Source organism: Thalassophryne amazonica, chromosome 21 (genome assembly GCF_902500255.1).
Source record: "Thalassophryne amazonica chromosome 21, fThaAma1.1, whole genome shotgun sequence".
NCBI classification, from domain to species: domain Eukaryota; kingdom Metazoa; phylum Chordata; class Actinopteri; order Batrachoidiformes; family Batrachoididae; genus Thalassophryne; species Thalassophryne amazonica.
Genome location: NC_047123.1, coordinates 16,868,920 through 16,881,604, shown reverse-complemented (window position 1 = coordinate 16,881,604; position 12,685 = coordinate 16,868,920). Strand labels below are relative to the sequence as shown.

General features: G+C 38.6%; 2 protein-coding genes across 4 annotated transcripts in view; both read right to left on the bottom strand.

Annotated features, from left to right (window-relative positions):
• LOC117502558 (gastrula zinc finger protein XlCGF57.1-like) overlaps positions 1 to 12,685 on the bottom strand; it is a 101,353-nt gene that overhangs the window by 23,317 nt on the left and 65,351 nt on the right. Inside the window, exon 1 of one of the 3 annotated variants that reach the window (XM_034161595.1) lies at positions 9,586 to 9,669. The exons of the other annotated variants lie outside the window; for them this stretch is intronic. The gene's annotated coding sequence lies outside the window, so the exon portion shown is untranslated. Of the gene's footprint in view, positions 1 to 9,585; positions 9,670 to 12,685 lie in introns of those variants that run through there. 3 annotated transcript variants of the gene reach the window in all.
• LOC117502557 (gastrula zinc finger protein XlCGF57.1-like) lies at positions 7,279 to 9,713 on the bottom strand. Its single transcript, XM_034161593.1, has 2 exons — positions 9,590 to 9,713; positions 7,279 to 8,977 (listed from the first exon to the last, which is right to left on the bottom strand). The coding sequence occupies exons 1-2, from the start codon at positions 9,636 to 9,638 to the stop codon at positions 7,299 to 7,301; spliced, it is 1,728 nt and encodes a 575-aa protein (XP_034017484.1). The 5' UTR covers positions 9,639 to 9,713; the 3' UTR covers positions 7,279 to 7,298.

Sequence of the window (12,685 nt, the reverse complement as noted above, 5' to 3'; positions counted from 1 at the left end):
TGACACCCAGAGCCCTTCTGATTTGCCTCAGCATTGCACTGATGTCCACATCACGTGTAGGAGTTGAGTTGCTGGATCTGTTTACGCTCTGCGGCGGAGAAGCTGGTATAGTGGCAAACTTTGAACTTTGCTCAGGTTTTGTCTGACAGGATTCCTTATGTGTCCCGTAGCTGTCCTCAAAAACGATTGCTCCAGCCAGAGGGAGGTGGTCGCTGATGAACTCGTCATCTTTTTCACTACTGTACTGAGCCTCATGATAGTAATGACAATCCACAGGAGGCCAAGTAACATTTTTTGCTTTTTCAGCACCACTCTCTTTTTTGGACTTGACACCTTTGGCATTGACTTCAGCATCCTGCTGCAGACGGTGTGCCGATCTGCTCAACTGCTCCTGTTGCCGAGGGAGCTGCTGCATTTTGCCTTTAGGTTTAACTGACAAACAACCCAACGTGCCGCTCTGACTGCGCACAGCACCTTGCTGTTGCTGTCTGATGTTTCTTACGTCTGCCTGCTTGGATTTTTGTAGATTGTTTTCGGGTGGCACCGTGGTTTTTTTGGTGGGTCCCTCTAGCATTACACTTTTTGAGCAGCTAACTGCTTTAATTTCTTCCTTTGCTTGTTCTTGGCTTTCTTTTCCTTTATAAATTAATTAAAAATATAAAAGCCAAGATGATGGGTTGCATAAGTAATCAGCCCCTTTGGTATAATACCTGTAAATAATCAGTTTAATTGCCAGTCTTCTACAGACAAGTCAGGAGATGGATACATGAACATTTCCAGATCACTGAATATGTCTTGAACTTTATTTACATCAGTTATGAAGAAATACAAACAATATGGCACTCTATGGTAAATCTGTGTGGAGCAGACAGTTCTCAAAAACTGAGTGACTGTGCACGAAGGAGAACAGTGAGGAAAGCCACCAAGATACCCCAGAAAACATTTTAGGCTTCTGTGGCTGTGATTGAAGAAATTGTACACAGTGCATGTTTTGCATTTTGTATCCCCAGTTATACAACTTCACGATGAAGTGGTATAGACAAGGGTCTTCTTTCACTAAAACATCAAATCTAGGCTTGCATCTCAGATGTACCTTCTGGCAAAATGTAGGTGAACTTTCAGGTTGTCTTTTTAAGAAAATCCTCCTCTGTACCACTTCTTCATAAATCTGTATAACTGGGGTTATAAAATCCAAAACTTGCGCTGTGCACTATTTCTCCAATCACAGCCACAGAAGCCTATATCTTCTTCTGGGTTGTCTCTGTGTCTTGATGGATTTGCTCACTCTTCTCCTTCTTGCACAATCACCCAGTTTTTGTGAACTGTCTACTCCACACAGATTTACCATAGAGTGCCATACTGTTTGTATTTCTTCATAAGTGATGTAAATAAAGTCCAAGACATATTCAATGACTTGGAAATGTTCATGTATCCATCCCCTGACTTGTCTGAAGAAAACTGGCAATAAAACTGATCATTTACAGGTATTATACCAAAGGGGCCCATTATTTATGCAACCCATCGTCTTGGCTTTTATCTTTTTAATTAATTTATATCAGGTTGTAGAGATCTACTTTCAGCTTGAATTTACGAAAGACAATTTTAGAAAATTTTATATTGAGAAGCCTGGTTTACTTTTGTATTTGAAATGCCATAAACAAATTAAAATGTGTGAAATACCAAGGGGCTGAATACTTTTAGTTTTAAAGTAATGCACTAATTTTGAAGATTTTAGCATTTTACAGAGACACATGTGAAAAGAATTATGGGAAAATTAGTTTCCTGTCATCAGTGGTTGGTCGGCATATGTAAAAAAAAAAAAGATACTGTAATGTGTGTTGGTTTTTACAAATAAATCTGTATTTGTAAACATGTCATTTTTTTCATTTGTAAAAAAAAGGCAATTTGAAAACTGAAAATTCTGTTAAAGTGATTAAGCACTTTTAGTGAATGTGTGGCAATTGGTATTGACACTGACATGAACACTGCCATCCATCTACTTTGTTTACCTGCTTATTCCAATTGGGGGTCATGGGGGGGGTACAGTAGTCTGTCACAGGGCCACATATAAACAAACATTCACACACATCTACGGACAATTTAAAGTTTCCAGTTGACCTAATACGCATGTCTTTGGATGTGGGAGGAAACCCACACAAACACGGAGAACTTCACACAGGAAGGCCCCAAGTGCATCAATCCCACGACCTTCTTACTGTGAGGCAACAGTGCTAACCACTAATCCACCATGATCATGATGTATAACTGGCATCATATCAAAAAGGCCTCATGTCCCTTACATGTGTTTTGGTGTGAAAAGATTAAAAGGTGAGACAGCTATATCAATTAGTTATCTTCTGATTGTATTTAAAATTTTATATAAAATCAGAGTGGGTATCTTGCAAAAAGAGGCCCTGTGTCACATGGAGGACAATAATCACTGGGTAGCACAGAAAAGGGCCAAAAGTATTCATGCTTATCAGAATTATTTGTAAATAAAAACAGAAAATCAAGCCTGTTTCACAAAACAGGGTCTGTGGAATATCAGATGTATCACAATGAATTTATCAAAATCTGTTTGACCTTGAAAAGTCATTCTAAATTAATAATAATACACATATAAAACATACAAAAACTATTTAAAGCTTTGTGACACGTGCTTGTATGTATACGCTCCACTCAGGGGAAAGAATTGTTAACAGTGCCAATTTTTGTAATCTTGCCTATGTACAGTCATCACCACCACAATGGATTTGTAATGAAACAAAGATGTGTTTGTGGTGTAAACCTTCAGCTTTAATTTAAGGGGTTTAACAAAAATATTACACCACCATTCAAGGAAATACAGCCATTTTTATTTTATTACAGTCCATTTTCAGATCTCATAAGTAAATGGACAAACAGGATTACATTTCATACAAATGATTAATTTGACAAGTTTGTGTGTGTGTTTTTTTTGACAACTCAGAGGATGGATACATGAGCATTTACAAGCCACTGAAATATGAGGGACATTCCCTGTCTGTCTTTCTTCACTGTGATCATGTTGTGTGTCTGTGTATCAATGCAGAAAGTTTTTTTTCACTTTCATGCACATCTCCATTTGCCATGCTGCCACTGTGTGAAGTATTACTGAAATCCACCAACAGTTTAGGAGGGGTTGTGCTTACAAGACTCACTGACAGATTGATGGACAGGGTGAACAGACCCTCCCATCCCCCCAAACTCACACACAAAAGTTTTGGTTGTGGAGGCTGTAAAAATTGGGAGTCAAATTTTGATAAACTTCACTGGGTACAATTCAACACAAACTCAACATTCCTCTTGAGGAACAGGGGGTGGAGTTTACCATCACACTAACAATCAAAAACTGAAATTCACACAATATTCAACCCAGACTATATTACACGTTTACCAGAAAGCTTGTGGTTAAAAAAAAAAAAAAAAATCATAAAACATGTGGCCATCATTAGCAAATCAGTTCTCAAGTCTCACACAAAAAGCACAAAATGTACTTCACATTCATCCCATTATGAACCCAATGTTTCCCAGTAATCACACATCAAGCAAATGTAACAATTATCACACCTTTGGCTACTACAAAACACTCCACATGAGAAAGAGGAGTTATAACCACAGCTGTAACAACTTTGAGGTTTCTGTTTGTTTAGAAAATTATTCAAAAATTTGTTAAATAATTTCCTTAAAACTATGAAATTTGGTCTGATCAGAAACAGAAACTGCAAAATGTTCAAAATGTTAACATTATAAATACCATATACTTACATAAAAACAAAACGGAAATACTGTTTGTCTGTATGTAGGAGTTCCTGAATGTTAGCAAACAAAAACAGGTATTTGACTTTTTTGAGGTCAGATCTGGTGACCTGGGTCCCAGTGGGGTCCTGGATGGTAACCACCCAGATAGGCCACAATCTCCCCCCACCTGTGGAATGTGGGCATCACCTTGGACCTCTCCAGACGCAGTTGATATTCCCTTACACTCAGTGTTAAAGTCATTCTAGCGATACATTAGGTTTCTCCATAAAGAACCCATCCCAAAGATATTGAGTTGTTGCAGGAAGCCACAAATATACTCAACATTCAATATGGTTACAGACAATGCCTTCGGTCTGCACTCTACATTCATTTTGTCTGTGTGGAGCACTGCCAATTAGAAATCTTGGGGCAACGGCTCAAGCGAGACATGAGCAAAGACAAAAAGGACACAAGGCAGACATTTAAGAATAGAAAAAAATTGAGTATTCATTTATATATAAAAATCTTTTCCAAGTATTTAACATCCTCACAAGCCATATGCATCGACAGCTTTACCTTAGCCTGTCTCTTTTGCAGTTGATCTATTAATACAAGTTCGTCGACCATCACAGTGTTGGACGTCAAACTATAGAGCCTGTCCAGTGCCCTCTAATAGACACACTGCTCGACATCAATCTCAACGATATGTGAAAGTATGTCAGTAACATACACTGGTGGGCACAGATCCGCTAATCCACTAACCGCTAATTAGCGAAGCTAACTTTTTTGTTAGCAGATTAGCTTTTCAGCTAATTCTGAAAACCATCAGCGGACCACTTAGCTTCTGCTAAATTTAGCTACACTAGCTTTCAGTCTGCTACCTTTTTTTTTTGCTGGCATAGTGAATAAAACTTAGTCAAAATCATACATTTTAGGACTTACCTGTTATGTGTTTTACAACAGTCAGACGACTGTGAGCTCAGCAGAAGAGAGCGGAGTGAGCCGGCTGCTGTTACCCCACAGGGAGGGGTAAGTAATTTACTTTCAACATGCAAAAAGACAGAGTATGGAAGTGACATGAAGCACAACACACTTCTCACTTATGGTTTTACTCAAACAACTAATTCCGGACAGTTTGGGAAACTCAATTGCCTCTTTCGATCACTCTCCCCCTGCTTCTCCCCCATCAAAATGCATCAAACACTGCCATCTACTGGATGGGAGTGTGAATAGTGGCATGTGTTTGCCGTGAATTACACTTCACAAACAGAATTTTCACTTTTGCAAGTGCTTTTTTTTTTCTTTACAAATGAAAAAAGTATGTATTTACAAATACACATTTATCTGTAAAAACCAACACAGACGTTACAGTAAGTTGTGTGCTGGTTTGTAGAAATAAACCAACCAACCAGTGGAGACTTATTTTTCCCATGCCTTTCGGCAAGTGTGTCTGTTAAAGCTCAAACCTTCAGAATTTAGCGCATTCCTTTAAAAGATGTCATATGTGTGATATTTTCTGTCTGTAAAAATGACAGTTACCATTAATGTCGACAAACTGTCCGGAATTAGTTGTTTATGAGTAACACCATGTGAAAAGTGTGTTGCGCTTCATGTCTCCTCCACACTGTCTTTTTGCTTGTTGAAAGTAAACGACCCCCGCTTTTGGGCAACAGCAGCTGGCCCGCTCTGCTCGCTTCTGCTGAAGGACGACTGAGCTCACAGCCATCTGACTACGTAAGACAGAAGCTATGGCTTGTTGTTTGTTTTTGGGTTTGTGATCGCTTTTGATTTTACTCAGAAGCCTCGGTGGTGCTTAAACTCGAAACTGGCTTATCAGTAGCCGACAGTACTAAAAGTTAGCGGTTAGCTGTAACTTCTGCTAATTTTTTGTGGTTTATCGGTTTAGCATTATAAAACTTAACTTTTCAGTTTGGGGATTAGCGATTATCGAAGCTAACTTTTTGGTTCGAAAGTATTCACAGCGCTTCACTTTTTCTACATTATGCTACAGCCTTATTCCAAAATGGCTGAAATTCATTTTTTTCCTCAAAACTTTACACGCAATATCCTATAATGATGTGATATGTTTTTTTTGTCATTCAGATTTTTGCAAATTCATTAAAAACAAAAACTAAGAAATCATTCGTACATAAGTATTCACAGCCTTTGCCATTAAGCTCAAAAGTGAGCTCAGGTGCCTCCTGTTTCCACTGATCATCTTTAGATGTTTCTACAGCTTAACTGGAGTCCACCAGGGGTAAATTCAGTTGATGAGACATGATTTGGAAAGGCACACACGTGTCTACATATAAGGTCCCAGAGGTGACAGTGCATGTTAGAGCACAAACCAGACATGAAGTCAAAGACTCCTGAGACAGGCCCATCTAGAGGCACAAATCTGGGGAAGGATACAGAAACATTTCTGCTGCTTTGAAGGGCTCAATGAGCACAGTGGCTTCCATAAATGGGAAGATGCACTAGGACTCTTCCTAGGCCTGGCTGCCCGTCTAAACTGAGCGATCAGGGGAGAAGGGCCTTACTCAGGGAGGTGACCAAGAACCCGATGGTCACTATGTCAGAGCTCCAGCATTCCTCTATGGAGAGAGGAGAACCTTGCAGAAGGACAACCATCTCTGTAGCAATCCACTGATCAGGCCTGCACGGTAGAGTGGCAAAATGTGGAAAAAGTGAAGAGCACTGTTTGTGTGCAGTGACAGTTACATTGTCTGAAATGCACGGATACACTTAAAGTACATAAATGCAGCAACAATAGGCTTTTTAGTGAATGTTTAGCATTGACGTCTGACTACAAACTAAGACGAAGAAGCAGGACCTGAAAGAAACGCGCTCCTGTGATATAAACCAAACGTACCCTCGCTTCTTCTGTGGCAGCCGGCATCCTTATTGTTGCATTGCTGCCACCTTCTGCATCAGTCCATTGTAGCAGTACAAAATCCTCAAGCCTAATGTCTTTCAAATATTTAAAAAGCCAACAGCCCCCCCAACTTTAATTTAACCACGTTTGTCCCATTGAGATCAAGATATCTTTTACAAGGGAGACCTGGACAATTACAAAGTTTCCAATTCACCTAACCTGCTGATCCTATGACTGAAACACTTCCAACATAAACTTTTTCAGGCCTATTTTTCTAAATTCTATGAGAAACTCTTGCCTTTCTTCGTTAAATTTATTACATGAGGACATCCGTAATCACCAAAACAATGTCCTAAATAAGGTCTTGCCGACTCCTGGATGAACCTGTCCCGGAGATCTAGGATCCAGTGACCATGTTCAGCTTTTATATTTATTTATGGCCAGAGAACAAGGACCCAGTGACCAGTTTCATATTTATTTGCTTTAAGACTCAATAAAATGTTGACATAGAAAAGCTGTCAAACCTACTTTTTGAACACAGAAAATTCACAGGAGGTATTGATAAGGGAATCGATAATGGCATTGATATCAATCAATCAATCAATTTTTTTTTATATAGCGCCAAATCACAACAAACAGTTGCCCCAATATCAATTAAATCTCATCAATACCCATCCCTACTCATCTCCATACTCACTTTATGCCTTTTCACATGTGCATTAAGATTACTCTTTTGCCGAAATCTTTTACCACATTCGGTACAGCCAAATGGTTTCTCTCCAGTATGAATTCTAAAATGCACATTTAGATTGTCCTTTCTCCCAAATCTTTCACCACAGTCAAAACAGGCAAATGGTTTTTCTCCTGTATGAGTTCTCTTATGTACGTTCAAAATTCCTTTTCTTCCAAACCTTTTTCCACAGTCGGAACAGGTAAACGGTTTCTCTCCTGTATGCATTCTCATGTGTACTTTAAGATTGCCTTTAAATGCAAACCTTTCTGTGCACTCAGAACAGTGAAATGGTTTTTCTCCTGCATGAATCATCATGTGTCTGTTCAAACTGTGCTGTCTTCCAAATCTTTTACCACATTCAGAACAGTCAAGTACTGTATTATTTCTCATGCGTTTGTTCAGTTTGCCCTTTCTTCTAAATGTTTCACCATACTCAGGACAATCAAACAGATTTGGGCTTCTATGCTTTTTCATGTGTGCATTAAAACGGCCTTTTTGTCTAAAACATTTGCCACACTCGGAACAGCCATATGGCTTCTTTCGTCTTTCGTTATCTTTATGCCTTTTCATGTGTACATTAAGATTACTCTTTTGTCGAAATCGTCTACCACATTCGGAACAGCCAAATGGTTTCTCTCCTGTATGAATTCGTATGTGCACATTTAGATTGTCCCTTCTTGCAAATCTTTCACCACACTCAGAACAGGCAAATGGTTTTTCTCCTGTATGAGTTCTCTTATGTATTTTCAGAATTCCCTTTCTTCCAAACCTTTCACCACACTCAGAACATGTAAACGGTTTCTCTCCTGTATGAATTCTCATATGCACATCAAGATGGCTCTTCAGACCAAACGTTTTTCTACACTCAGAGCAAACAAATGGTTTCTCTCCTGTATGAATTCTCATATGTGCTTTGAGATAGCACCTGTGTCCAAACATTTTGCCACACTCAGAACAGACAAATGGCTTCTCACCTGTATGACTTGTGGGGAGAACTTTCTCATTGTCATTTTGCCTCCACCTTTTACCATGCTCAAGGATCTCAAGTGACTTCTCACTCTTGTGTTGATTTAAATACGTCTTGTAAAAAAATGCTTTTCCAGATTCAGAGTAATCCAGTTGTTTTTGCGCACTGCTCACACAGATATCACCATTTTGTAAAAGGTTTAAACCTGAACAAATGTTCAGTGTTGGATACCATTCAAAACTGTCATCAGTCTCAGTTTCAGAAATATCTGAATTCTTGCCATCACTATATGGGCCCGAGTTGTTGTATGGTTCTGGTCTTCTACTGTCCTCTCCATCAGCTTGTGCTTGTAGCATTCTGTATGCAAATGAGCTCCTCGCTGGAGAGTCTGCCTGTGCGCTCTCATTAGATTGGCTTCGATAAAGCTGTGAAAACACTGGTGTTTCTTCATTTTCACTCTTGATAGGGACAAGAATCAAAGGAACCTTAATGATACCAGACTCCTTCAGCTGGTGAAATTGCTGTTCCTCCTTATTTGACCAGAACTTCTCTTGTTCCTCCTTAATATTCTCCATGTCGAGGTGCCCACTCCCACACTTCTCAGGGAAAATTTCTTCTTGACACACTGAGAACTGCTGCATATCTACAAGGAAGCAATTAATTTGGTATTAAATTTAGGAACAACAATTAAAATAATAATTCCGCCATTTGATTTCCCACAACAATTTTATTGTCAGACTCACTCACTCACTAATTTTCAACCATTTACTCCAATTAAAGATCACGGGGGGGGCTGGAGCCTATTCCAGCAGTCATAGGGCATGAGGCGGGGTACACCCTGGACAGGATGCCAGTCTGCCGCAGGGCCACATATAGAAAAACAAACACATTCACACCTGCACACACACTTACAGACAATTTTAAAGTTTCCAATCCACCTAACCTGCATGTTTTTTGGATGTGGGAGGAAGCCGGAGCACCCGGAAGAAACCCACACAAACATGGGGAGAACATGCAAACTCCACAAAGAAAGGCCACAGGTGGGAATCCATCCTATGACTTTCTTGCTGTGAGGCAATAGCGCTAACCACCAAGCCACCGTGCTGCCCTTATTGCAAGACTAAATTTCAAAAAAGTTTTCAGAATGTTCTTTCAATGGTTGTGAGCATTTCAAAGTGTATTTCAGTGTGGATCTGCAACTAACAGATGCTGCAATCAGAGTGCAGCTTCCAGGAGAAAGAGAGAGGAGACATACCCATGTGTTCTTCTCTGGACTCTACGATTGGCTGTGGAACAAAGATCATCTAGAGGAGAGATGCATTTTACAGCTGAGAATTTGTAGAAGTAGTGGGATGAAGTCTTTGTGATGTTCCATCAATCTATTAATAGAAAAATGACAAAAAGTATACTTAGACACATGGGCACATTTTTGGACCTCAGAGGAGAAATGCATGATATAGGTATGTAAACAAGTGCTGGAAGATATGCACCTGTTGATTGCAATAACAGGGAAGCCACAAATGTAAATGATAATGTAATTGTCAGATTGCAATGTTTATCTAGACCAGGGGTTGGCAAGTAAATTTGGACTCAGGACAGTTATTTCTTCTGCAGTAGAACAGTGGCTCAAAACACCAAAACATCACATCTTTAGCCAAAACCTAATTGTCTACCTACTAAACTTTCTTCTTCTAATCTACAGTAAGGAAAATAAGTATTTGAACACCCTGTAATTTTGCAAGTTCTCCCACTTAGAAATCATGCAGGGGTCTGAAATTTTCATCTTAGGTCATGGGTTAAAGCAATACATTTTCATCTGACTGAAATTTTTTCCTGGCAAAAATCAATGCCAGCAATTCCCCAAAATGTGGCGAAGTGGGGTCACACGCTCTTTTTTCCTCAATAAATACAATAAACACATTATACAGTATACAAATCTATTCTAAATAGCCTCTAAGGAGAGAGAGACAAAACATAAAAAGAATGCAAAACTTGAACATAAAGGTACATAAAAGGGTGGTAGGAGGCAGGTGTAGTCTTGATTCTGGGGGGTCTGGGGGTGCCCCCGAGAACATTTTTTAAAGACCAAGTCTAATTTTGCGTATTCTGGTGAATTTTAACAGGTATGAAGCCCTCTGAAACAAATAAACCTCACTTCAATCTGTGAAGTAAAAACACAGTATTAATTATGGGGGGTCTGGGGGATCTCCCCCAGAAATTTTTTAAAAGAGCAAGTCAAATTTTGGATATTCTGGTGAATTTTAATGGGTATGAAGCGCTCTGAAACAAAGAAAACTCACTTCAAACTATGGGGGTCTGGGGGATCTCCCCCAGAAATTTTTTAAAAGAGCAAGTCAAATTTTGTATATTCTGGTGATTTTTAATGGGTATGAAGCGCTCTGAAACAAATAAAAGTCACTTCAACGTGTGAAGTAAAAACACACTATTGATTATGGGGGGTCTGGAGGATCTCCCCCAGAAATTTTTTAAAAGAGCAAGTGAAATTTTGTATATTCTAGTGAATTTTAATGGGTATGAAGTCCTCTGAAACAAATAAAACTCACTTCAAACTGTCAAGTAAAAATTCTTTGTCTTCTGTAGTATTTTGATCTGTTCTAATCCGGTAAATGCACCAAAAGGGTGCTGTGTTGCTGGCTGTACAGTCAATAAAATACAAAATTAGGGCCTAAAGCAACAGACAACATTGTTCTGCTGTGCACAAAGTAACACTGTCACCAGTTTTGAAAATGCATGCGCACTGAGAAACTCAAAACTGCCGTGTTCAAATTTAATCGGCAAAATGCTCTCACTCGTAAAACAAACTAGGGCTGCAACTAACGATTATTTTAGTAATCGATTAACCATTTGTTTTGTTGTTTTTTAACTTGCATGCGAGTTTTGCCATTATTTCTTTGAGTTATTATTAAAAGGCCTTTGTCACGCAACATCAACGTTTGAGTTTGTAATAAAGTTATGATGTTATATTCTCGTCAAAAACATACCTGGAGTAATGTTTTGTTTTATTTTGCACATACACGTACATACATCAACACACCACAGAGATTTCCATCAGGTTTTACCCGATTATGAGCATTTTTAGATGCCTACAGAAACTATCTCAACCACAACATATTACAGCAAGAGTCCACAAAAGTATTTTAAAGGCCTGACTAAAGTGTAATATGTGATCGTTAAAGTTACTTTCATGAAAAAAGACACATGTGCAGTTTACTGCATTTTATTTTTTTCTTGTGTAAAAACACAGCTTAGATGTGGTTTGACCGAAACAAATTGTCATTAAACTTAAATAAAACAGGGATGAAGTGGAGGTTTAAGAGGCACTTGGTGTTCACAGGAAACAGTTATTTCTATATTTATTTATTTATGTTCACTGTTAGTTGGTTTTACCTTTTCTGTTGTGTTTTATCAGGTTCTTTTTGTCTGTTTCTCAAAAATTGTATTGTAGCAATATTAGTTATTACTTTTGTTGTTGCTATTGTTGTTATTAATATACAAATAAAAATAAAACAATATTACAATTCATAATACATTCTTTTACGACAACAAATGATAAGCCATTAATTATTTATTATACAGAAAACAAATGCACACAGACTGTGCTGAGATGCGAACAGCTTAATGCTAACTATAACATTGAAAATGCCATAGACATGCTAATGTGTTAGCATCGGCCTGGTTTTTAAGTTATAAAATACATCTATCAACTGTTTTAGAAGACCACAACAGGTCGGTTTAATATAAAAAATGTAAATATTACTCTCAGACATATGCTCTTTAGGGTTTTAGCAGGGGAAAATTAAGATAAAGCGAAACCATCGAAACAGTGAGTCGGATCAATGCTTCATTGGTTCAAACCAAAGCCACACCACGCTCTACTTGGGGAAGGTCTGCCAATGTTCCCACAAAGACAGGGAGGAGAAGGACCGTGGCTCATGGCAAGCAGTAAACAGAGTGGAGAGGAGTGAAAATTCACACAGTCCCTTCCTCTGCAGTCCATGCTGACATTGTTGCTGCTTTGATTAGCACAGAATGGGATGTTGCTTTGACAGTGAGACTATCATATTTGGACTCCAAAACAAGCATGACACCACATGCGCGCGAGTATGTTTGGTTAAATTTTCCAAATGACGGAAATCCGTTGTGGTGAAGGAGAACTTTAACCCATGTCCTAGGCGCATGTCCACTGTGAGAGACAATCTAAAAAAAAAAAAAAAATCCGGAAATCACAATGTATGATTTTCTAATAATTTATTTGTATGTTACTGCTGTAAATAAATATTTCAACACCTGTGAAAATCAATGTTAATATTTGGTACAGTAGCCTTTGTTT

What these genes read in the sequence shown, in the direction of transcription:
- LOC117502557 (XM_034161593.1), bottom strand. Translation starts at nt 9,638, where the DNA reads ATGATCTTTGTTCCACAGCCAATCGTAGAGTCCAGAGAAGAACACATG. An exon ending in GTCCAGAGAAGAACACATGG is followed by an intron (nt 8,978 to 9,589) that starts GTATGTCTCCTC and finishes GCTTCCTTGTAG; the next exon opens with ATATGCAGCAGTTCTCAGTG.